The sequence below is a fragment of the Oncorhynchus mykiss genome, chromosome 11 (assembly GCF_057628025.1).
Source record: "Oncorhynchus mykiss isolate SJ-2025 chromosome 11, ASM5762802v1, whole genome shotgun sequence".
NCBI lineage: Eukaryota > Metazoa > Chordata > Actinopteri > Salmoniformes > Salmonidae > Oncorhynchus > Oncorhynchus mykiss.
Window position 1 is genome coordinate 27129956 of NC_143032.1, and position 27879 is coordinate 27157834.

Below are 27879 nucleotides of genomic sequence, written 5' to 3' on the forward strand. Positions count from 1 at the left end.
AGGCTGTGTAAGTGCAATTTGACGAAGAAGGAGATCACCTGACCTCAACCCAATTTTGGTATTTGGTATTTTATTAGGATCCCCATTAGCTGTTGCAAAAACAGCAGATACTCTTCCTGGGGTCCACACAAAACATGACATAATACAGAACATCAAGACAAGAACAGACCTACATATATTTTTTTTAAAGACACACAAAGCCTACATATCAATACATACACACAAACTATCTAGGTCCAATAGGGGAGAGGTGTTGCTTTATCTGTTTTTTGAAACCAGGTTTGCAGTTTATTTGAGCAATATGTGATGGAAGGAAGTTCCATGCAATAAGGGCTCTATTTAATACTGTACGCTTTCTTGAATTTGTTCTGGATTTGGGGACTGTGAAAATACATGTCTGGTGGGGTAAGTGTGTGTGTCAGAGCTGTGTGTAAGTTGACTATGCAAACAATTTGGGATTTTCAACACATGACTGTTTCTTATAAAGAGAAGAAGGGATGCAGTCAGTCTCTCCTCAACTCTTAGCCAAGAGAGACTGGCATGCATAGTATTTATATCAGCCCTCTGATTACAATTAAGAGCTAAACGTGTCGCTCTGTTCTGGGCCAGCTGCAGCTTAACTAGGTCTTTCCCTGCAGCACTGGACCACACGACCGGACAATAATCAAGATTAGAAAAAAGTAGAGCCTGCAGAACTTGCTTTTTGGAGTGTGGTGTCGAAAACGCAGAGCATCTCTTTATTACGGACAGACCTCTCCCCATCTTTACAACGTAAAGATGTTTTGACCATGTTTTGACCATGACAGTTTACAATCTAAAGTAATAGCAAGTAATTTAGTCACCTAAACTTGTTCAACAGCCACACCATTCATTACCAGATTCAGCTGAGGTCTAGAACAACTTGAGATGGTTTGGGATGAGTTGGACCGCAGAATGAAGGAAAAGCAGACAAGTGCTCAGCAAATTGTAGGAACTTCTTCAAGACTATTGGAAAAGCATTCCAGGTGACTACCTCATGAAGCTGGTTGAGAGAATGCCAAGAGTGTGCAAAGCTGTCATCGAGGCAAAGGGTGGCTAGTGGTTACATAAAATATATTTAGATTTGTTTAACACTTTTTTGGTTACTACATGATTCCATATGTGTTATTTCATAGTTTTGACGTCTTCACAATTATTCAACAATGTAGAAAATAGTAAAAATAAAGAAAAACCTTTGAATGAATAGGTATGTCCAAACTTTTGACTGGTACTGTATATACATACATTTTCCCAATTACTTATAATGACTATGCCTACCCATAATGCAACAGGAAAATACATTAAGTAATTGTGATTAATAGGAAACTGCGTGTACCAATTACACGTTTAGATTCATATTTTTAGTGCAGGAGGGACCTTCTATTGCATTATGCAATGTTATCGCTGTGTTTTGCCCGTTTATCTCAATGTTGATTGAATTTCTGAGTATCTTGAGTTGCATACAGACAGACCCACTGTTGAGCAAATAAGCTCAGCTCATATAATATACTGACACAACAATGCATTGTTTCCAATATCTCTCAAGGGCTCATTGGAGGTTGTGTCTGTGTTTCGCAGACATATTTACAGTTTTAAGGTGCTTGTGTTGAAGTGAGTAACACAGCCAGATGTGGTCTTGTTTAGATATCAGTGTCTCATGTGGATTGCGTAAGGAATGTGACTGCACAGTACATGCTCTAAACTGCTTCACTCTCAGGAACAGTGGTGGGGTATCTGGCATGGGCACAAAACAGGAGAAAGAAAGCATTTATTGCTATTATCAAATTGAGAGGAGACATAGTTTTCCTATACAGTATGTTTGTATGAAATCCAAATGAAATAATCATCCAAATTCATGGGTAGGATAGAATAAACGCTTCCTGCTATTACAGATGGAGGCAGAAGGAATCACTCTTATATTCTGTGGGATGGGTGGGGAGGATAGAGGGATAGTGAGATGAGTCTCTGTGGATGGAAGGCTACTGGAGTAGATCTGGAACCATGACATCCAATCGTAACCCAGAAAGTGATGATGAGGTCATAGTAGCATCTGGGGGGGAGGGTTCATGGTGGTTGTTTAACCGTACCGTGCCTTTTCATTGGCCAGGGCCAGGCGGCGGATGTTAGCCACACAGCCAGCGGCAGCTTCCTGAAGGACCTCGTCAGTGGAGCCCATCATACCCAACAGGAGCTACAGTACAGGGAGAGAGGAGAGGACAGGTTAAAGATGCTACTGTAACAATCAGAAGCAGGGGAGATAGGGGAGACAAAGTCGCTAATGTGGGAGACAAAGTCGCTAATGTAACAATCTGTTCATTCTCATTCAATATCATGATGAAGCTGTCGGTAAATCAATGGGGATATGGCATTTACATTACATTTATTAATTTAGTGGATACTGTAAGTATCAAGTAGTTTGTACATGGTCAGCACTACAACTCACGATTGCTGAGAAATGCAAAGTCTGTATACAGTAGCTGTGAGTAGTCTGTCAGGCTGCAGTGGCGTGTCTTTCTCTGTGTGTCCTGTTTTAACCTCCTAACCAGGCCATGAGCATGGGGCATGGGTTACAGCTGCAAGCAGCACATGCCTGCCCGTCTCTGCAAAGTTTGTTTAGATGAAAGCGTTTGTCTAGCAGGCAGCAGTGTGGCTACGCATTAAAAACCTGAGCACGAAGCAACCACACTACTTGACATCCTTCCACTGCTCCAAAGGTCAGATTATATCCGACTATTACTGCCACTTGTATAATGGATCTGCTGTTTGATCTGTTTGCAGAACATTGGGTTTTTCTCTCCCCAGAAATTCTGCTTTTTTTGGGCCCCACATTTAGGGTTTTACATCAAAATAATACATTAAAACGTTTTTATTGTGTTCAAAAGAGTTACTTATTATACTGTCACAACATGTAAACCTTTGGCGATGGAAAAGTCTGCCAATAAAACCCACTGTGGCTATGGTATAGCATGGGTTTTAGTATGCTATCTTTGCCTATTTTCGTGAGCAAAAAGTGACTACATCAAGCTTGTGGGCAGCTGCAGTCCCAAATCAAAATAAAAGTAAATACAGGCACAAACACTCCGGCGCAATGGGCATTTTAAATTTGTTCAATGTGTGCTCCTTCATGAAATCACAATGTTGTACCATTGAGCTCTCTTAAGCCACACTCAACTTAGTTTGGAGGCTTTCTGGTTTGCATCAATAATGAACGAAACAGGCTCATTTAGATCTCAAAGCTAAACACTCGAAAGCTCACGAGTCCCAAACAAAATGATTATTTGACAGTGCATTAATCATACAGTATATTCTAGATATTTTTCAGGCTCTACATTGAGTACTAACTCAAAAATAAGCTTTAAAGCTGTAAAATGGCAAGTTTTGTTTTTGAAGTCTTGTATACCAAGAATATTGATGTAGGCTTGGCAGCGGTGTTTGAACAGCCAACCAATTGTGTCCCAACTTGTCAGTGTTGAAATGACACATCCTGTCATCTGAGGATCCTTTAAGCACAGCAAACAATATTCTAGACAGTATCCTGTGTACAAAGGAAATGATCCTTAAGACCTTCTTAAACAGCCAAATCCATGGAATAGATTCAGACATTACATGAAACAGTCCTATGAAGGAGAGAGCTTTAGTTATTCAGTCTCTCTCGGGCTGTATAGGCTTCGATAGGCTATGAATATGACTATATTAAGAGAGGACGACGCAGCAAATAAAGCCATCGTCTCTCTGTCTCTCTCTCTCTGCGTATAACGCAAATGTCTAGCGGCCCAAAGGTTGCGTGTTCGAATCTCATCACCACAACTTTAGCTACGTAGCATGTTAGCTAACCCTTCCCCGAACCTTAACCCTAATCTTGACCATTTAACCTGACTCTAAACCATAACCCTTTCCCTAGCTAACGTTGGCCAGCTTGCTAACGTTAGTGTTTGCCAGTTAGCTAACGTTAGCCATAAGAAATTGGAATTCGCAACATATCATACATTTTTCAAATTCAGATTATATTGTACAAATTGCAATTCGTAACATATCATACAAACTCTAATTTGTAACGTACACTACATGACCTAAAGTATGGGGACACCTGCTCATCAAACATCTCATTACAAAATCATGGGCATTAATTTGGAGTTGGTCCCCCCTTTGCTGCTATAACAGGGTCGAGGTCTGGGCTCTGTGCAGGCCAGTCAAGTTCTTCCACATCAGACTTGGCAAACCATTTCTGTATGGACCTCGCTTTATACTCAGGGGCAATGTCATGCTGAAACAGGAAAGGGCCTTCCCCAAACTGTTGCAACAAGGTTAGAAGCCCAGAATCATCTAGAATGTTATTGTATGCTGAAGCGTTAAAACAGCTCCAGACCATTATTCCTCCACCAAACTTTACAGTTGGCACTATGCATTGGGGAAGGTTGCGTTCTTCTGGCATCTGCCAAACCAGATGGTGAAGCGTGATTCATCACTCCAGAGAACGTGTTTCCACTGCTCCAGAGTCCAATGGCGGTGAGCTTTACGACACTCGAGCCGACGTTTGGCATTGTGCATGGGGATCTTAGGCTTGTGTGCGGCTGCTCAGCCATGAAAACCCATTTCATGAAGCTCCCGACGAACAGTTCTTGTGCTGACTTGGAAAGATGGCATCCTATGGCGGTGCCACATTGAAAGTTATTGAGGTCTTCAGTAAGGCCAATTTAATATCAATGTTTGTCTATGGAGATTGCATGGCTGTGTGCTCAATTTTATACACCTGTCAGCAACAGGCGTGGCTGAAATACCTCAATCCACTCATTTGAAGGGATGTCCACATACTTTTGTATGTATAGTGTATCATGCGAAATGGATGGATATCCACAAATTAAAACATACAGTTGAAGTCGGAAGTTTACATACACCTTAGCCAAATACATTTAAACTCAGTTTTTCACAATTCCTGACATATTATCCTAGTAAAAATTCCCTGTCTTAGGTCAGTTAGGATCACCACTCTATTTTAAGAATGGGAAATGTCAGAATAATAGTAGAGAGAATAATTTATTTCAGCTTTTATTTATTTCATCACATTCCCAGTGGGTCAGAAGTTTACATACACTCAATTAGTATTTGGTAGCATTGCCTTTAAAGTGTTTAACTTGGGTCAAACATTTCGAGTAGCCTTCCACAAGCTTCCCACAATAAGTTGGGTGAATTTTGGCCCATTCCTCCTGACAGAGCTGGTGTAGCTGAGTTAGGTTTGTAGGCCTCCTTGCTCGTACACACATTTTCAGTTCTGCCCACAAATTTTCTATAGGATTGAGGTCAGGGCTTTGTGATGGCCACTCCAACATCTTGACTTTATTGTCCTTAAGCCATTTTGCCACAACTTTGGAAGTATGCTTGGGGTCATTGTCCATTTGGAAGACCAGAGGACATTTCTCCAAAAAGTACGATCTTTGTCCCCATATTCAGTTGCAAACTGTAGTCTGGCTTTTTTATGGCGATTTTGGAGCAGTGGCCTCTTCCTTGCTGAGCGGCCATTCAGGTTATGTCGATATAGGACTCGTTTTACTGTGGATATAGATACTTTTGTACATATTTCCACCAGCATCTTCACAAGGTCTTTCACTGTTGTTCTGAGATTGATTTGCACTTTTCACACCAAAGTAGGCTCATCTCTAGGAGACAGAATGCGTCTCCTTCATGAGCAGTATGACGGCTGCGTGGTCCCATGGTGTTTATACTTGCGTACTATTGTTTGTACAGATGAACGTGGTACATTCAGGTGTTTGGAAATTGCTCCCAAGGATGATCCAAACTTGTGGAAGTCTACAATTTTTTTTCTGAGGTCTTGGCTGATTTATTTAGATTTTCCCATGATGTCAAGCAAAGAGGCACTGAGTTGGAAGGTAGGCCACAGGTACCCCTCCAATTGACTAAAATTATGTCAATTAGCCTATCAGAAGCTTCTAAAGCCATGACATCATTTTCTGAAATTAAAGGCACAGTCAACTTAGTGTATGTAAACTTCTGACCTACTGGAATTGTGATACAGTGAATTATAAGTGAAATAATCTCTCTAAACAATTGTTGGAAAAATGACTTGTGTCATGCACAAAGTAGATGTCCTAACCGACTTGCCAAAACGATAGTTTGTTAACAAGAAATTTGTGGAGTGGTTGAAAAACAAGTTTTAATGACTCCAACCTAAGTGTATGTAAACTTCCGACTTCAACTGTAACATATCATATTAAATCAAGTGTTTCAGATTTACGTACAGAATAATACGAAATGCTCTGAGACGAGGTTGGATTCTTCTGTCTTTCACATCCTCCATGGAGATCCTTAATGGGGTTTGTACTGTATCAATAATATAATAGTGTGTGTCTGTGTGTGTGTGTGTGTGTGTGTGTGTGTGTGTGTGCGCGCGCGTGTAAAGTACGTCACGCTGCTTGCTTAGCGAGTACCAATTCCTCCTGATTCGTCTCAGACCCAGAACCTCTGGCTTACTAGCACACATGACTGCCCTCCTGAAACATCTTACCAGTCGGCACGAAAAGCTAGCTATTCGCTGGTGCAAGTGTGGACACCTCAGGATGAGGACTACGCTTCACGAATCCCCATGTGCTGCATGTGCACGTGTGTGTGTGTTTGTACGTGTGTTTTAACGTGAACATCTGCCTCGAAAGTAATCTAATAGATCCTCACATCATGCTTCACTGACTCTTATCTCCATCTATTTCAACCAGCCTGCCCTTGGCCCTGACGGTGAGTTTACCACTGGTCGGGACATTACAGGACATTACAGGTCTCTGTTCTGTTCCCATGCTATCATTGTGTTCATAATGTATGTCAGTGTGAGGTTGAGGTTGAACTCTGACTCTTTTTGTGTTACATGCAAACTAAAAAGGCTGCGTCGCACATTTGTGTGGTTAGCTAGCGGCCTAGCGCAGTGCCAGAGAGTGGAGAGAAAGACATTCCCAGAATGTTCTGCTCAAAGATAAACAGTGAAAGGAAAACAGATGAAAGACGAGGCTTCTATCTCCTCTCCGTGTATGAGCAGTGAGCACACAAACTGACACACTCCGGGAGAACATTGACAACCCTCAAAAAGCTGAGAAAATAATACCACCAGTCCATTCCCTGCATTGGAAAAAAAAAAAATGGATGTTGGCCTATGAATACGGGTCTCTTTCAATGCATCAGTGTATCAGTTAGTATTTCTGTGGTAGTAACATCAGTTTATATGGTTTTTATACGGGTTTTTAAATAGCATCCAAAACACCTCTGAAACGCAAATGTTATATACACAAGGTCCAGAAAACATGCAGCTAGGCTCAGACACAAGTCTCTTTTGTGAAAAGAGAGGATGCCTGCAAAGTGCCAGAAGCAGCGTTTTGCCAACATCATAGCATGTTATTCAGACGAGGCCAAATAAGGTCTCCCCAAGCGCACAGTTATGGGCTAAGATAAGCGTGTCTCTTTGCATTTTTTCTCTCTTCCTCCTCCCCAGCTGGGATCTCAAAGACTATAATACACCACTTGTTAGAATATTCCCAACCATGGTAACATGAACACTTGCTCTCGCTCGTTTGAGAACCGAATCAGGAGAGTGAGGTTTTTTGAACTTCAGAGGGACTCTTGTGAGTCCTGCCCTCCTAAAAGAGAAGCTGCAGAAGCAGAGCACGCTGCCGCCCCTGGCTGCTTTCTGGCTCTCAGGCTGAGCTGGGGAGGGGGAGGCCTGCCCTGCTGCACAGTGTTGCATTAGCATGTGCAATGCACGAACACACACATCCCCTCCCATCACACATGGAGGTGTCCCAGTGTTAAGTGCTCCGGTGTTGGGCTGCTGCTTCCTGAGGAGTTAGGATCTCTAAATCCCCCTAGAAAAGCTCCTGGGTCTGACAACCAACCAGGCATTACAGACTCAGACCCCTGGCCCAGCGTTCCCTTGGATACGTCCCAAATGGCACCCTATTACATTTTGACCAGAGGCAAAATTAGTCGACTATATAGGGAATGGGGTGCCATTTGGGACCGAACATCCTGGTTCAGCCTCCTGCTCTTTCCATGCTATGGGCAAACAACACAAACAGGCTGCATTTAGCTGAGCTGAGCTCTGGGTCGAGGGGAAGAGAAGTTACTAAGGGAAGTCAAGGTAAACAACGTTCCCTATGGCCTCCAATGAGCCAGGACCATTTAGCTGTGTTCCCCTCATCTCTTTCTCAGAAGAGAAAAACCCAGCTTCATATCAATGATTTTGGGGGGTTTGACTCATGGAAAGTTTACTGTACTCTAAGACTACTCTAAGTTTACTGTACTCTCTAAATCTATGGTTTCACACACACACACACACACACACACACACACACACACACACACACACACACACACACACACACACACACACACACACACACACACACACACACACACACACCCACACCCACACCCACACCCACACCCACACACACACCCACACACGAGGAAGTCCAACCTGAGAGGGCTGCTGGAACTGGACATTCCTCCTCCTTCCAGACAAGACTTTAGAGAAAGGCTTGAGTCATATCGTCAGACAGGCCTAACACATAACACACTAGGTATTTCATACATACAGTAGCTAGCTGCAGAGAGTAGCACCAGTGGTGTATGCTAGCGGTATCATCTGCACACCACATCCAGTCCACAACCTGACATTCTGTTACAGACAGAGCATGACTAAGAGGAAACTTCAGAAATCTTTCTTCTGAGATGGTGCTGTGTTTGAAATTCTGACTGCTGCTCTCACTCTCACTCCTTCCCTCCCTCTATTTATTCTCTTTTGAGATTTAAAGCCTAAAATACATACGAGCTAGGAGCTGGCAACGGCCATTCTCTGGAATACCTACCACGCGCATTTTGTAATTTACATCATTTTACTTCACAAAGCTTGTCTTATGAAAGAGCCCCTTTAATACAGAAAGCTAGCTGAAGCTGTCCACAAGGATTTACGGTTTCAGCAAACAATCCGCGGCCCTCTGGAAGCGATGTAAAGCAAAGAGGAGGGCGTGTTGATTTTGTAAAAGGGACAAAATAAAGCACCATCCTTATAAAAGTGTGAGATACCAAGTGTAGATGTCAACTCAAACAGGAAGGACAATTCATCTTGGCGCTTTTTCTGTTTAGCTCTGGTAGACACTTCCTCTGGGAAAGCTAGCAGCCCCTGAAAGCTCCACTCTCCTGAACAAGGCTTGTTCACAGAGCTCCCCAACAGAACCAGGGAACGAAGGACAAAACACACATTAACACTATGACAAAACACACACTAACACTATGACAAAACACACACTAACACTATGACAAAACACACAATAACACTGTGATAAAACACACACTAACACTATGACAAAACACACAATAACACTGTGACAAAACACACAATAACACTGTGATAAAACACACAATAACACTATGACAAAACACACAATAACACTATGACAAAACACACACTAACACTATGACAAAACACACAATAACACTGTGATAAAACACACAATAACACTATGACAAAACACACACTAACACTATGACAAAACACACACTAACACTATGACAAAACACACACTAACACTATGACAAAACACACACTAACACTATGACAAAACACACAATAACACTGTGATAAAACACACACTAACACTATGACAAAACACACAATAACACTGTGATAAAACACACACTAACACTATGACAAAACACACACTAACACTATGACAAAACACACACTAACACTATGACAAAACACACAATAACACTGTGATAAAACACACACTAACACTATGACAAAACACACACTAACACTATGACAAAACACACACTAACACTATGACAAAACACACAATAACACTGTGATAAAACACACACTAACACTATGACAAAACACACACTAACACTATGACAAAACACACAATAACACTATGACAAAACACACAATAACACTGTGATAAAACACACACTAACACTATGACAAAACACACACTAACACTATGACAAAACACACACTAACACTATGACAAAACACACACTAACACTATGACAAAACACACACTAACACTATGACAAAACACACAATAACACTGTGATAAAACACAATAAATAACACAATGACAAAACACACAATAAAACGGTGACAAAACACACAATGACCAAACCCACGACAACACAATGACCAAACACACGATAACACAATGACATAAAGCACAAGACTGAGTCATTCTGAAAAACGGGACAGACACGAAACCTCTAAGTGAAACATTTTGAATGTCTAATGAAATCGCCAAGGCAAACACGCTGTAAAAAAATGTTGTGGTTTTTATTCTGCTCATATAAAGATGTTTTCATATTTTTCATGCAATATTACAAGGTTTTAATACAGTTTATGAAATTTGAAGAGATGCAATGAAATGGCGTTTGGATATTTTTAAGACCGAGGGACATAAAAAATTAGAAAAAAAAACTCAGACGGGTCACTAATGTGTTTTCCAGTGTAAAATATTTTCTTTTCAATGCTTAATTTCCTCTGCTAAGCTTAGGGGACTAAGTTATACACCATTAAGAATGCTGGGGAGGAAGGTTACATACAGTACTGAACAGAATGTTAGGAGAGAGGGGCAATGACAGAAAATCCTACAAAATCATTATACAACTTGCGGGTGTACATGTTTTGAGAGCTTTTCAATGGCAGAGAAAGGCACTTTGAAATACGGTTGCAATAACACAAGAGGCAGTCTTTAATTTTACACTGGGCCGTAAATTACACCGACAGAGAGCCAAGCATCGCTCCTTGATAAACCCTTCTCAAACCCATTAAACAAACAAAAAAAGTCAGGAAATATTGTTTCGAACACATTCTCTGTCAAACCAATCCATAGATCAGAAGCAGGATGTACATAACACAGCTAGGCCTCAATGCCTCTCTCCAGTGTTTAACTACCGACAGGCTCTTGCGTCGTAATGTTTCGCAATGTTGTCTAGGGATCAGGCAGGTATATATCAGCAGACTGTTAGTATGAACCCAGTCAGACTGAAACAATGCAGCCGCCTGTGTGTTTCCTTTTCACCGCTCAGATTAAGAACAAATTAAACACGCAATAGTGCTGTAACGTAACCTGCCTTTTTTCCCCCTCGTAATTAAGCTCTTTATAATCCCAAAATACATTTTGGAGTTGTGTTGAAACAACTTACTCTGCACTGGTACATTAATAAGAGCAAACAGAAAGAGACTGATTAAAAGAGTGGTATGCAGGGCATGCAGACACACAAGCGCACGCACGAACATACGTACACACTCACAAGCAAACATGCGGACGTACGTACACACACACACACACACACAAACACACCCACACAGCTGTCCAGGTTTTTGTGTTGGCTTGAAGTACAAAAAACATTCTTCTTAATGACTTTTGCAAAATTGGACATTACTCTTTCGGAACACCCAATGTTCAGTCCAGCTACCAATTATGGGTAGTGTTGAACCACATATACTGCAACAGTAGATCAAGCTAAAGTGCACCATTAAATGAACATGGGAAAAAATATTTGGCTGCAATGGCAGAACCCCTTCATAATTTACATTGCAGTTGTTGTCGGAAAAAAAAGTAGGTTAACCCTATGTGGTCACAAAAGATTTTCTCACGTGACAATCTCCTTCTGAAAGTAATGTGATAAACTAATTTAAAAAACATTTCCCCAAACATTGCATTACGCCGTTCTCTACAACATGACATTAAATACAGTTTCAATCTAAACATAAAATCTTTACTTCAAAGTCACGTATAAATATAAACACGACTAATTTGGGAAAAAGGATTGGAAAATGAAAATAATAAAAGACTATTATTCTGTATGAAACACTCACTGTTCTCTATTCTCAGTCACTTATGGATTAGAACCAAGGGACTGCAACGGCGTAGCTTAGACTGCTTCTAACTTAGTAGATGTTCTTCTCAGTGAAGCCGTGCTTTCGTTTGAAAGTATATCCATCATAACATAGTGTTGTTCTCCTTGGCCCTGTTCCTTGGCCTAAAACATGTCACTGACACATTCTGCTCTCATGTCCAGGGACAACTCTTAGCAACAGTTACCCAAGATACACCCTTTTGACTTGCTCTGTAATGGCATCTAGGGTTTACAAGGGAAGTGGCACTTCGCACACACTGAGTTGTTTGCTTTTCTGAACTCCCATGACAGTTAGAATGTGGAGTCATGTTTCGGACGAGAATAAAACTACTTTTGTTACTGCTCCTTTGGTCAAAGGCTCTGAAAATAGTTACAGGTTTTCAAAGTTTATTATCAGTGTTTTCACACATCGCTTAAACATAGTAGAGTGATGGGGCTCCAAGCCCCATTCATTAGACGTGTTGTGTTAAATGACCAACTAAAACTGCAAAAACTAACTTCATGTGCACTAACAGAATGCTGAAAATAAAAATAAATTATATAAATATAAATAAAAATAAATTCTATGAAGGTGTGAGGAGAACGTTTGAGGAATTTCCACATGAAATAGCACATATTGAGCTTAAATTTCACATGGAAGCCACATTTTCACACGTATTAGAGTTCACATGTTAATATCACCTTTCACATGTGAGAAGATAAACACATTTTCACCTCCCATGTGAATTGCAGTTGCACATTTGGAATTTGCAGTTTCACGTTAAAAACATTCCCATGTGAAAATCGGATATGCAGTTTCATGTGAACAACCATGATTTTTTTCAATCACATTGTCTGAAAGCGTTCAAAATACATTGAAAACATCCTAAACATATAATATATACAGCTAAAAACAACAACACGATGTCCAAACAAGTCGACTTTGAGGTTAAATAAAGTGTTTATCAATATTCCTGATTTTGCTAACCGATGCTTTGGACAAAATCAAAACGGCAATATTCTTGTAATGCTTTCTATATAAAACTCTTAAATTACAGCTCAATTTGAGCAAATTATGAATATGCGATAACCGTGATTAATCACACCAATGTTACGTCTGTCGTTAAATGAAGACCAAGGTGCAGCGTGGTAGGCGTACATTTTCTTTCATTTTAAATGCTCTACCAAAAACAATAAACAACTCAATGAACGTAAAGCTAGGAGTGCAACACATGCAACACACAAAGACAAGATCCCACAACAGAAGGTGGGAAAAAGGGCTGCCTAAGTATGATCCCCAATCAGAGACAACGATAGACAGCTGCTTCTGATTGGGAACCATACTCGGGCCAACAAAGAAATTTAAACATAGATTTCCCACCCTAGTCACACCCTGACCTACCAAATAGAGAATTTAAAGGATCTCTAAGGTCAGGGCGTGACAAGCAAATCCTGAGAAACTCAATAAATGTTCTGAATCAAATCAATAACATTTTGTTTGTCACGTGTCGTAAACAACAGGTGTAGACTAACAGTGAAATGATTATGGTCCCTTCCTAACAATGCAGAAAGCGAGAAAATAGAGAAATAATAGAAATGTAATAACGTAATAAAATAAGTAATACAAAAATAAGAAAACTTAGCTATATACATAGGGTACCAGTACTGAGTCGATGTATGGGGTAATTGAGGTAGATACTGTATGTACATATAAGTAGGAATAAAGTGACTAGGAAACAGGATCAGGTAATAAACAGTAGCAGCTGAACATGTGATGAGTCAAATGCATATATTTAAATAGTTAACCAAATAGCTAGCTGGACTAACTATTTAGCAGTCTTATGGCTTGGGGGTAGAAACGGTTCAGGGTCCTGTTGGTTCCAGACTTGGTGAATCGGTACTGCTTTCCGTGCGGTAGCACTGAGAACCGTCTACGACTGGAGTCGTTGACAATTTTTAGGGCCTTCCTCTGACACCACCTGGATGGTAGGGAGTGATGGTCCCAGTGATGTACAGGGCCGTACGCACTACCCTCTGTAGTGCCTTGCGGTTGGATGCCAAGCAGTTGTAATACTAAGTGGTGATGGACCCAGTCAAAATGCTCTCAATGATGCACCTGTATAACTTTTGAGGATCTGAGGGCCCATGCCATTTTTTCAGCCTCCTGAGGGGGAAGAGGCGTTGTGCCCTCTTCACAACTGTGTTAGTGATGTGGACACCGAGGAACTTGAAGCTCACGACCAGCTCCGCTACAGCCCTGTCGATGTGAATGGGCCAGCAGCATACCACCCTGCATACCACTGCTGGCTTGCTTCTGAAGCTTAGCAGGGTTGGTCCTGGTCAGTTCCTGGATGGGAGACCAGATGCTGCTGGAAGTGGAGTTGGAGAGCCAGTAAGAGGAACTCTTTCCTCTGGTCTAAAAAAATATCCCAATGCCCCAGGGAGGGTGCCGTCTTTCGGATGGGACGTTAAAAGGGTGTCCTGACTCTCTGAGGTCATTAAAGATCCCATGGCACTTATCGTAAGAGTAGGGGTGCTAACCCCGGTGTCCTGGCTAAATTCCCAATCTGGCCCTCGAACCATCACGGTCACCTAATAATCCCCAGTTTACAATTGGCTCATTCATCCCCCTCTTCTCCCCTGTAACTATTCCCCAGGTTGTTGCTGCAAATGAGAACGTGTTCTCAGTCAACTTATCTGGTAAAATAACGGATACAAATAAAATGGGGGCGTGCTCGGCCCTCCATTTCCTGCAGTCCACGATTAGCTCCTTTGTCAGGCTGAGGTTGTTGTCCTGGCACCACACTGCCAGGACTCTGACTTCCTCCCTATAGGCTGTCTCATCGTCATCGTCAGTAAACGTAATGATGGTGTTGAAGTCGCAGTTGTGGATGCACATGGAGTACAGGAGGGGACTAAGCACACACCCCTGAGGGGCCCCCGTGTTGAGGGTCAATGTGGCAGTGTTGTACCCTCCCCACCTGGGGGCGGCCCGTCAGGAAGTCCAGAATCCAGTTGCAGAGGCAGGTGTTCAGTCCCAACTTAAGGATGAGCTTGGAGGGGACTATGGTGTTTTATGATGAGCTGTAGTTAATGCACAGCAATCTCACATACAGTAGGTGTTCCTCTTGTCCAGGTGTGAGAGGGCAGTGTGAATGCAATAGAGATTGCGTTAACTGTGGATCTGTTGGGGCGGTATGCAAATTGGAGTGGGTCCAGGGTGTTTGGGATGATGGTGTTGATCTGAGCCGTGACCAGCCTTTCAAAGCATTTCATGCCTACAGATGTGAGTGCTACGGGGCAATAGTAATTTAGACAGGTTACCTTGGAATACTTGGGCACAGGGACTATGGTGGACTGCTTTAAACATGTAGGTATTACGGACTTGGTCAGGGAGGGGTTGAAAATGTCAGCAAAGACATGTTTGAAAGCAAGAGTTGACATTGAAATGTGAAAATGCACATGTGAAAGTGTAGTAGACTGCGACTTTAAAATGAGTGTGAGTCGAATGGTCATGACGTTGGTTTCTCTCGTGGGAGACCCAGGTTCTAATCCCGCCAGTTGCAAAAGCACACGTGAAACGTGAAATGTTGGGAAACCACATTAGAGCTCTGCTACCCAACACGAGCCTGACGGCCCTGATATTATACATCCGGGTAGAGCCTGTTTTTTCATCAATAATTAGGGTACTTGTAGGGCTCAGTTATCATTAAATTGATCACTAACACTTTGAAGCTGAGCCATTTGTGTGTGCTCTGCTGCGTAGTACAATTATATCTGAATAAGATCATAACATGGAGTCAGAAGTGCTTCCAACCTCGTGAAATATGAGACAGGAGAGATTATTTCACAGAAAATAATAATGTTCCTTGAGTTATGTTGAGTATAGAGTGACGAAAAATAGCTAACAGCTAACTGCTCTCTCATGTCTCTTCATTGAGCAGAGCAGCCCGAGCGTAGCCGTTGCTATGGATACTCAATGACTCAGAGCGCCATGAACAGAGCGCATGCAGAACGAGCTGTGTGCACGGAGCAAGTGACAGACAGAGAGGAGCAGCTAATGGATTTACTACAGGCACCCAGTGTCTGGTCTGGAGGGTGAAGTCATAAGCTCTTCTGGTCGGCTACTGCGTAGCAACCTAGCTGTATCAAAAGTCCTAGAAAGCCTATGTAAATTACGGTCGCCAGATGGGCCAAACCAAAAAAATGTAGATGGCCGTTTATGATGATCAAATTCAATCCCCACAGTGAATTATTTTAAAGTTTGCTATAAATCGAGATATTTAATTAAATAGTGATTCTATTTATTAGAATCACTAATTCTGACTGCTACATTTGTGACCCGTTTCAATGTATGTCGCAAGTCATGACTTCACAGGAGAGCCATTTTAACGTTTCTTTAGTTTTTTTTTAATCAAAATTAGTTTTTTGGCAGAAATGCCTTCTGGAACTTGTGAAATTTCATGTGCCTTAATAATAAACTTGTATGCCATCTGTAAATACGAATTCAATTGTTAAATTACGAGCCTTTTTGGTTAAGCCACAGAAAAAGTCAGCAACCTTCCCACTAGACATGATTGGCTGAGATAATGAGTGGGCTGGACATGCCGAGTTCAGAGTTTGGATTGGTCTGCCATATAGAGGGCTTCCGTCTATTTGAGCTGGGCAGTCTGTGTTGGTAATCCTGTCGAACGCAGCATTTAAAAAAAAAAGTATTGTGTAGTGGAGCTGCATAAGTGTTGCTCTCCACTTTCTGGAGGATCAAGTTTTGAAATCAGTGGAATTAGAGTATGATAGCTAAAGAGATGGAGAAAACACCTGTCTCCAGTTTACATCTTCAAGCTATTAGCAACCGTGGCATGACATCCGTGACAGGGAGTGGCGTCCATCATGAATGATGATGTATACAGGTAAGACAGTCTAGCATTAGCTAGCTACATTTTCAGATATTACACATTTCTAATTTTGCCAGAAAGTGGTTTCATTTCAAGCTAGTTAGCTAGCTAACGTTAGCTGGCTGGCTCCCTAGCTGACGTTATTACTCGTATCCCAGAGCCGTTTGCTTTTCTAGTTAGAGCCTAATATTAGCTAGCTAACATTGAACCTGGTTGGTTAGCTCCCCAGCATTTTCATGCAGGGTAGTAACGACATGATTTGGCACTATGTTCATTGTTGTTTAACTAGCTAACGTTAGCTGGCTGGCTCGTGTGTGATCTTACACGTTGTTTACCTAGCTAGGTTCATTGTTCTTAAGCTAAAGTGTACAGCACGCATTGAATATGGCTGGTGTCAGGAAACATCTGCAAAAAAAGTGTAATTAAATTGTTGCCAGCAGAACTGGTTAGGTTGTTTTCATGTTATCCATAGGTAAACAAATCATCAGCCAGAGCGTCAAGTGTGCGCTCAGAACGCTCCGAAAGCGAAACGAGATGGGTGGGGCTAAAGCATAAGAGGGTGTGAACGGTGCTGAATGGGTGTAGACAAAGAAGAGCTCTTCACTAGATACATTCAAAGGCCAGTTTCTCAAAAGTGAGTTTAAATGTTTAGCAACTTTTCAAAGCAGAATTGCTTTCCCATTGTTCCTCAAAAATGCAGTGTATGATATACCATTTTGTAGCTCTGAGTCTCTACTTTTATCCAATGTAAAAACAACTATTTCAAATTTTGCCTCATAAGACCGAATCCAGGTGGTGAGTTAATCAATCACAGGCCTGCAGGCTACTAGGAGACTCCATGGTTAACTCTCTCAGGCAGGATGATAACGACTACATCGACCATGATCTTTTGCTAGTTACAGCCACTTTCACCATGATCCTTAGTTATTTTTTGGTACCATTCAGCAATATGGCGCACTTCAAATCACAAATTCAAATCTCTGAACCACGTGTCATGTGAAAAATGTACATGTGAAAAATCCATCACACGTGTCCATAAACCACGTGTCTGACTCACGTATCTGTTTTTCCCACATGACATGTTTCATGTGATTTGTTGGCATGTGAAAAATTGATGTGAAACGTCACACACGTGTTTCACACGTGTCCGAAAACCACACGTTTTATCAAGTGTTCTTTTCATAAGATTTTTTTTTTTTTTTAAGTGAATGATCATGAGCAAAGATATTAATGAACATACCTTGAACATACCTTGACCACTAGGTATGGAAAGGACAAGTGGTTGTGAGCTAAAAAGTGAATGAAAACATCAGGGGCCAAAGAACATACCTTGACCACTCCGTTGTCGTGCATAGTGATGCAGTTGTTGGGGTCCTTGGAGAGCTGGAAAAGGGCCTGAGCTGTGGCCTGGTGGACTGAGGTGTCCTTGGACTTCAGGTAACGGACGAGGGGGGCCACGGCCCCCGCCTCCCCAAACAACACCCTGTTACTGCCCCACATGCAGCAACGGGCAATGGCCTCAGCCAGGTGACGACGCAGCTTATCATCAGTCTGTAAAACAGAGAAAATAGGACAACAGACATCTATGCCTGCATCTCAAATGGCATCCTATTTCCTATATAGTGCACTACTTTTGACCAGGGCCTAGGCTATGCATACTACTCAATAGAGTTTGTTTCAAACACTACAGTGAACTTTTACATTACAAATCAAATGCTTGTAGTTACATTACAACTGAGATGATGGTATCATAGACAGTCCATTTACAACAGGACTGAAGATTCCCAGTAAACACACAGGCTAATTGAGTAGGATTATAAGTATTTTGAGGTGTACTTACTGTGTTTGTCAGCTTGGCCAGCATCGGTACAACCCCGTGGTCAGTGATGACTGCCAGATTCTCTTCGTCTTTGGCTATTTTGGCTATGGCGGCACACACGCTCGCCAGTACCTCTTTGTTTGTTGATTTCAGCAAATTAACAATCAGTTCCAATCCACCGACAAATGAGCGCACCATTTCCCCTGAATCCTAAAAGTAAAAAGCCTCTTATTAGCTTGGTGTTCTCAATCTGTGAAATGAAGTGGCGCAGGGAGACTGTGTAATGGGCAGGGAGGGAAGCAAGGGGCATTTGAGCAGAGCAGAGAAAACCAAAGAAACACACAAGCTAAGGAAAAAGAAAAAGCCTTTTCATCAGCCTTAGCAACAATCAAAACCCCATCAGTGCCAGTCAGCCCAATCGGAGGTAAGGTGAGTAGCCGTGGCTCTCTCCTGCTTTCCACTCTACTGATAGGGACATTGTAAATACGGATGGGCTGTGTGGTGTGCCAGTAGCTATTCCTCATCAAGCATGTCATAGGGGAGATATAGTCCGTTTGTTATAAAAAGCCATTTACAGGAATCAACAGGGCAAAATTGATGGGATTTCTTGCTAAGAAATGCAAGGGCCAAGGGAAACTAATCCTTCTACAGCAGACCTATCTAATGGTTAGGTTCCATTTGGATGAGGAGTTATTTGGACTCCCTTTTCTACACCCCCAGGTAGGCTTACATTGTTCAGAACACTACTTCAACATAAGGCCTATCTAAAGACCTCTTCATGTAGGTTACACTGTTCGGAACACTACTTCAACAGAAGGCCTATCTAATGACCTCTTCATGTAGGTTACACTGTTCGGAACACTACTTCAACAGAAGGCCTATCTAATGACCTCTTCATGTAGGTTACACTGTTCGGAACACTACTTCAACAGAAGGCCTATCTAATGACCTCTCCATGTAGGTGACATTGTTCAGAACACTACTTCAACATAAGGCCTATCTAATGACCTCTTCATGTAGGTTACACTGTTCGGAACACTACTTCAACAGAAGGCCTATCTAATGACCTCTCCATGTAGGTGACATTGTTCAGAACACTACTTCAACATAAGGCCTATCTAATGACCTCTTCATGTAGGTTACACTGTTCGGAACACTACTTCAACAGAAGGCCTATCTAATGACCTCTCCATGTAGGTTACACTGTTCGGAACACTACTTCAACAGAAGGCCTATCTAATGACCTCTTCATGTAGGTTACATTGTTCAGAACACTACTTCAACAGAAGGCCTATCTAATGACCTCTCCATGTAGGTGACATTGTTCAGAACACTACTTCAACAGAAGGCCTATCTAATGACCTCTCCATGTAGGTTACACTGTTCAGAACACAGGACCAAAACATGGTGTCGGAATCAGTGTGCAGAGGAACTGAAGGAGTCGGTGTGTTTCCCCGACCATGCAGGCCAGGCTGGCACCGTAGACACTGGTTTAAGTGCATGGCACCAGTGGGCTAGCTGGTACCACAGGACTCTCAGCCACTTATGGGGCTGTGCCGTCCAAGCTCTCTGAGGAACCACAGCGGAAGAGAGTGGGCACATACGCAGCCTTCAATGAAGCTTGGCAGATCGGGCCTCTTTTAAAATCACAACTCAACAAAATCGGCACCAAAAAGAGGTATATATCAAGGTGGCATACACAGCCACTGCCAGCCTTTCTCCAGCAATATGAAAATAGTAAACCAAGATTATGGAAAGCGTATAATTAGAGATGGCTGAGTGCAAATCATCACAACGCAACGCTCCATTTCCATATCCATCAACATTATATCTCCATCTAGGACATTGAGGATTTAATATAGCTTGTTTCTTCGTTTTTTGTACGTAGACATGATTGTCTAGGTAATGAATCATAACCCCCTCCCTTTGGGGGCTGTGTGTGGTTGTGCCAGGCCAAGGGCTCCACTTGTAAAAGAGATTTGCATCTCAATGGGACTCACCTCGTTAAATAAAAGATAAATGCGATAATAACTGCCCGGTTAACCACACTCACACTAGCCTCAATGTGAGTGGCCTATTCAACCAGGGACAGGAGTGCAGGCATATCCAACCGAAGCAGTGACAATGGGACACTACCACAGCAGGTATCGTGGCTGTGCACACTGCACAGTGAGGAGTGTTGAATGGAACCTTCTAGCTCTGACAGGCCAGGGCTCAGAGAGCAAGACGGAACACGGTGGTGTGTCTCTCTCTGCTCCCCTCAGATGTGGTGCCAGAGGAGGGGCAGTGTGTGTGTGCCCGGGCCAGAGCCAGGAGCTGACCCCCCGCTCCGCCTCCACACAGCACAGAGAGCGCACACAGCACAGGAAGCCTTTCCTCAGGAATACTGATGATGCCGCGACTCACCAGCGACAGAGGAAGCGCTTCTCAAGTCACCAGCTGCGGACTAGTGAAGATCCCTTTCATGGCCTGGACAGAACCCCAGATCCCTGGAAACCACAGCATTATACAGCTACACACGGAAGGCCCCGGCCATCCTGCTGTCCCTTTTTACCGAAGATGAAATGAAATAGAAAACACATTATCTGGTCGGTGTGCGTGATTTGGCCTTGTCTGAGGGAGGGGGAAAGGAAGCCGGCCCAAGCGGCACTGCAGAGTAGTTTGCCCTGAACCTCTCCAGCAAGCAAGCAATCAGGCTCCTACGTCCATAGGCTACTATGTAAATGGTAAATAAACCAGGTTATCGCAAGTTGCCCGTGTCCAGGCAACTTAATAATGCACTTCATTACATGAGCAGCAGGGCAGGTTACCTCCTTGATTGAGGGAACAATGCTAATTGACTGATTCACTGCAAAGCCCCTGCTGACTGCAATAATGACTAGGGCTTTACTCACAGAGAGAGCTGGCCAGGCAGGCCGGTACAAGTGGGGCGTACTGTTCTTGTATGTGTCTGTATATGCCTGAGTAGGAGTAGAGGTAAGGACTGGAGCATCCAGCAGCTGCATTTACACCATGATCCTCTCATAAATCCACTGTGGAGCTGCTAACTAAAACCACATGGGGCTTTTATCTATATAACTACTACTGCACCGAGCAGTATCAGGTTCCCCTCGCTCGCTCGACAGGCAAAACCAACGCACTATTTAGCTTTCGTCATTGCCCCTGTGTCAGAAATCAACCAAAGAGCATGTTCATGTATTCACTACAAAAATTGGCACCGTAAAGTCCAGACAAACATGGTCAAACTTTGTTAGTGTTCAAGCTGCAGCCGGCCGGCACTCCTCTTCCATATGGTTGCCATAGATCATTTTTGTCACAATTTTGGTCCGGAAAAATTCCTTGTAGCGAGTGAAAAGCTCCCCTCACCCTGACTGAGACACCTGCCTGAGCTGGGCCCAATGTATCTGTATAAACGTCAACAGATTGTCCAACTGACAAGCTGTTTACGTTCATCTTGGCTATAATCTAATAGAACTATGTTACATTTGTATTTTGGAAAAATTATACAACAACCCTGGGAATCAAACCCACTGACAGAAATATTAGGGGGGGGGGCTGAAGTATAGCTATATGAATGCAATAGTGAGTCTCATATGGCACCCTATTCCCTACATAGTGCACTACTTTCGACTAGATCCCTATGGGCCCTCTGGTCAAAAGTAGTGCACTATATAGGGAATAGGGTGCAATTTGGAATTCAGAAAGCATATGAATGCTATACCGCAGGCCCTATGCCATGAGGACTGGACAGTAGAAGTATGTACCCCAGCCTTTATATGCAGAATGGGGTCACAGCCTGTCTGTCTGGCACCCTGCTCGTAAGAAGAAGCTGCGGCTGGTTGTATGACTCTGTAACTCAGAGCATGTTGAGGATTTTCAACAGAGGAGTCAGAACAGGATATTACTCCTCCAAGTCTCTCCCTGCATGCCTGCCTGCCAGCTGCCTGTTTCCCAGTTCACCAGTTCACCAACAGAGAGCAGCGTGTTCTGTTTTGTATTAGAGGAGGGTTCATGTAAGCCTCCAGTGACACAACGTCACCCCTGCAGCAACCTCTCGACACCAGATTGTCTTTAAGGAGAGAGAGGCTTAAGGAGGCTGACCTGCATGATGATATAAACAGGCTTCTGAACAGTGTGAGAGAGGGATTCAACCAAGATAAACATGATGAACATATTACAACCACGATAAACATGATGAACATATTACAACCAAGATAAACATGATGAACATATTACAACCAAGATAAACATGATGAACATATTACAACCATGATAAACATGATGAACATATTACAACCAAGATAAACATGATGAACATATTACAACCATGATAAACATGATGAACATATTACAACCATGATAAACATGATGAACATATTACAACCAAGATTAGCATGATGAACATATTACAACCATGATAAACATGATGAACATATTACAACCATGATAAACATGATGAACATATTACAACCATGATAAACATGATGGACATATTACAACCAAGATTAACATGATGAACATATTACAACCAAGATAAACATGATGAACATATTACAACCATGATAAACATGATGAACATATTACAACCAAGATAAACATGATGAACATATTACAACCAAGATAAACATGATGAACATATTACAACCATGATAAACATGATGAACATATTACAACCATGATAAACATGATGAACATATTACAACCAAGATAAACATGATGAACATATTACAACCATGATAAACATGATGAACATATTACAACCAAGATAAACATGATGGACATATTACAACCAAGATAAACATGATGAACATATTACAACCAAGATAAACATGATGAACATATTACAACCAAGATAAACATGATGAACATATTACAACCATGATAAACATGATGAACATATTACAACCAAGATAAACATGATGAACATATTACAACCATGATAAACATGATGAACATATTACAACCATGATAAACATGATGAACATATTACAACCAAGATAAACATGATGAACATATTACAACCAAGATAAACATGATGAACATATTACAACCAAGATAAACATGATGAACATATTACAACCAAGATAAACATGATGAACATATTACAACCAAGATAAACATGATGAACATATTACAACCAAGATAAACATGATGAACATATTACAACCATGATAAACATGATGAACATATTACAACCAAGATAAACATGATGAACATATTACAACCAAGATAAACATGATGAACATATTACAACCATGATAAACATGATGAACATATTACAACCAAGATAAACATGATGAACATATTACAACCAAGATAAACATGATGAACATATTACAACCATGATAAACATGATGAACATATTACAACCAAGATAAACATACACATATAAACCTGTAATAGAACATGAGAACTTTTGCAGAAAGGTTGAGACTTAATGTTATTTACAATGTTATGTAAATATGTATTACATATGTATTACATGTTGTTAAGCAGTGTTGCCATTAGAGAATAATAAAATAATTAAAACAAATGCCATTTTCTTAGGTGTACTGTACCTTTGCATTTTCAATGCATGGACAAATGGCCCATGCAGCACTGGCCTGGACATCTGGGTTTGGGTTTTTCAACAAGGACCAGAGCAGACGCACTCCATCCAGACGGTCAATGATCCTGTAGTAGAAGAGCGAAGAGAGAGAGAGAGAGAGGGAGATAGAGAGCAGTAGAGAGAGGATCGAGAGAGATAGAGAGACGGGCAGAGAGAGAAAGAGAGAGATAAAGAAAGATAATAGAGAGTGATATTACAGTGGCCACAGTGAGTGTGATATACTCTGAACAAAAATATAAATGCAACATGTAAAGTGTTGGTCCCATGTTTCATGAGCTGAAATAAAAGATAACAGATATTTTACAAACACACAAAAATAGTATTTCTCTCAAATTTAGTGAAGACATTTGTTTACATCCTTGTTAGTGAGCATTTCTCCTTAGCCAAAATAATCCATCCACCTGACAGGTGTGGCATATCAAGAAGCTGATTAAACAGCATGATCATAACACAGGTGCACCTTGTGCTGGGGACAATAAAAGTCTATAAAAATGATGCTGTTGCCAGAAAATGTCATGTTAATTTATCTACTAAAAGAATTTGGCTGTACATCCAACTGGCCTCACAACCGCAGACCACATGTAACCACGACAGCCCAGGACCTCCACATCTGGCTTCTTTACCTGAGGGATCGTCTGAGACCAGTCATCCGGACAGCTGATGAAACTGTGGGTTTGCACAACCAAAGAATTTCTGAACAAACTGTCAGAAACCGTCTCAGGGAAGCTCATATGCATGCTTGTCGTCCTCACCAGGGTACTGACCTGACTGCAGTTCGGTGTTGTAATCGACTTCAGTGGGCAAATGCTCACCTTCGATGGCCACTGGCACGCTAGAGAAGTGTGCTCTTCACGGATGAATCCCGGTTTCAACTGTAGCGGCAGATGGTGGTTTGCTGATGTCAATGTTGTGAACAAAGTGCCCCATTGGTGGCGATGGGGTTATGGTATGGGCAGGTAGAGATACAGTGATGAGATCCTGAGGCCCATTGTCATTTCATTCATTCATCCACCACCATCACCTAATTTTTCAACATGATAATGCACAGCCCCATGTCGCAAGGATCTGTACACAATTCCTGGAAGCTGATAATGTCCCAGCTCTTGAATTGACCTGCGTACACACCAGACATGTCACCCATTGAGCAGATCCAGCAACTTCGCACAGCCATTTCAGAGGAGTGGGACAACATTCCACAGGCCACAATCAACAGACTGATCAACTCGATGTGAAGGAGATGTGTCACGCTGTAAGAGACAAATGGTGGTCACACCAGATACTGACTGGTTTTCTGATCCACATCCCTACTTTTTTTTAAAGGTATCTGTCTTTTTAAGGTATCTATTTCCAGTTCTGTGAAATCCATAGATTAAGGCCTTCAATTCACTGATGTCCTTATATGAACTGTAACTCAGTAAAATCTTTGAATTTGTTGTATGATGCGTTTATATTTTTGTTCAGTGTAAATACTTTCACAGTCAAGAGGAACATTTGAGTGCTCGTCTTTCTCAGAGCTCTGGCTGGGCCATACAGTAGTATTCATTTGTCCAAGCTCTGAAAACCCATCACAGGGCAGAATCAAAAGGTTCTGCATGGGTTTTCAATGACAAACCAACCTTCACCAGCCCCATTCTGTTTCCACCACAGCTCTAAAAACTCACTCTCAGTCTGGTCTGGTCTGGTAAAGTGGATCTTCATGAGAAATCACTGAGTGCCTATGTGACGGTAGGCCGTAGGTTAACTTAAATCAAGGTAAAGTGAGAGGTCTATACAGATATTTATATATAGAACCAAAACAACATTATACTGTACAGTGGGTGGGTAGTCTGGGGATACCTCTTTCCAAATCAAACAGAGCCAGTAGACAGGTCTCTCTATATTTCATGGCGTCCGAGTTGAAGTTTACTTAAGCATAAGCCGTATTTCATGCTGCGTACATGACTGTAGTCAAGGCTGTAGTCAGGGTCTGGGAACCCAAAGAATTACACCACAATGTGCCCGTTGTCTGGTATAAATAACATGTAACGTTTTTCCCATGTGTGCTTCCACCAACAAGGCCGACATTGAATGCTGTCATAATTACTTAAACACTCCCTAATCACGGTATCTCCGTGACTGGCAATGAGCGAGCACTCATCAAGAGAAGTCCCCTGCGCCATCTGTCTTCCGTTTGCACATAAATCAGTCTGGGGGATCATATCGTAAGATTCCAGTCAGAGGGGCCTCCTAAATCCAGCCCAACAACAAACTAAACTTCATATCGAGCGCCAGAAAAGTTCTGTCCTCACAAGAGCAGGTATGAAACACGTTAGCATGAAGGAGACAACTGACAGTTGGATGAGGGATGGAAACAAGGAGACCACAAAGCCTCAAGGCATTTGCAAAACGTGCGTTCTTTCTTGTAAATTACAGAAAGTACTAGGAGGGAATGTAATGTGATATTTTCCCCATATTTTGTCTATGATATCATTAGCCACACAGTGCAATAGCTTAGGATAAAAATACGCTTATTTTCAAAAGGATTTTAAAACAAACAGGTAGGCGTAGATCATCGATTAGCTAGTTTTGAAAAGTTACAACTATGGCCAGGACGTTTTCCTGGCCATGTGGCCTGGACCAGGAAAACAAAGCTAAACAAAGCCAATAACTGACATGGATTTTGCAACGAATTTGGAGCACCATGTAGAGTTTGGAGCAGCACAGACATACATCACCCTGTAGTCCAGTCAGTCAGGCAGGGAGTGACAATAGCAGGCCTGGTCAGGCCCTTAATCTGAGAACCAGCTCTGACCAAACGTGGTCTGGAGCAGGAAACAATCAAATGTGAGCTATGTTAATTGCTCGGCAAACTACTGTACACACAGGTCCTCAAAATAATTCACCCTGCCACAAGACATACAGAAAGCACTTGTGGAAATAACGACTTTCTGTCCACAACTAAGTGTAAATGCTTAAAAAATGACAAGGCCTAAATATACATTCCATGAGAAAACATGGCCCCGAGTGAATGGGTTCAGATATAACATTCTGCCTGGGTGAATGGAGAAGTTAGGCTAGCTAGCCTAATTGCTGAAACGGCCTTATTTCTTGAAAACAACAGTTCTGCAACTTTTATTGCACCACTGTGCTTATCAACACCATATTACTTATTCTTACAATGGCATTAATGGCTAGCCTAACAAAACATACTCAGACATAAAAGTTATTTATTCATGTCCAGTGTTAATTAAGTAAGGGTCTTGCAGTCTGTAACAACCTTGTAATAGCAATGAGATTCAAATGGGACTATATTGTATGCAGCGTTTAGGAGCATTGAAGCCAAATAAGCGGCACACACTGTAGTTAGCAGAACTGGACTGTAGCTGTGTGTTCACTGTTGATGTTTTTCCAGCCACGAGGGCTTGGACGGCTGAAGGTATGCTACTCTGACCAGTTCAGCCACATGAATGACCACAGACGTACAGTAAAACTGTGGGACGCGCCACCACAACCATATTTATCGCAGCAGGTACAATAAACAAGGCTTTTAAAACTGTCACTCCGCTGAAGACGAACATGAAACCTACCTGGTGAGGATGAAAGATTAAGATCATAGCCGGACACTATCACCAGTCTGTTATCAACATTAGAAGGACCAATTACGA

The 27879-nt window shown here is 42.0% G+C and overlaps 1 protein-coding gene across 1 annotated transcript in view; it reads right to left on the reverse strand.

Moving 5' to 3' along the window:
• Positions 1-1769: 1769 nt before the first annotated feature.
• Positions 1770-27879, reverse strand: part of odad2 (outer dynein arm docking complex subunit 2) — a 68569-nt gene continuing 42459 nt past the window's right edge. Inside the window, exons 17-20 of the mRNA XM_021620611.3 lie at positions 24186-24300; positions 18649-18837; positions 18138-18359; positions 1770-2209 (exon numbers count right to left, since the gene is read on the reverse strand). Of these exons, the coding sequence (XP_021476286.3) occupies positions 2096-2209; positions 18138-18359; positions 18649-18837; positions 24186-24300 (640 nt within the window). The 3' untranslated portion in view covers positions 1770-2095. The remainder of the gene's footprint in view (positions 2210-18137; positions 18360-18648; positions 18838-24185; positions 24301-27879) is intronic.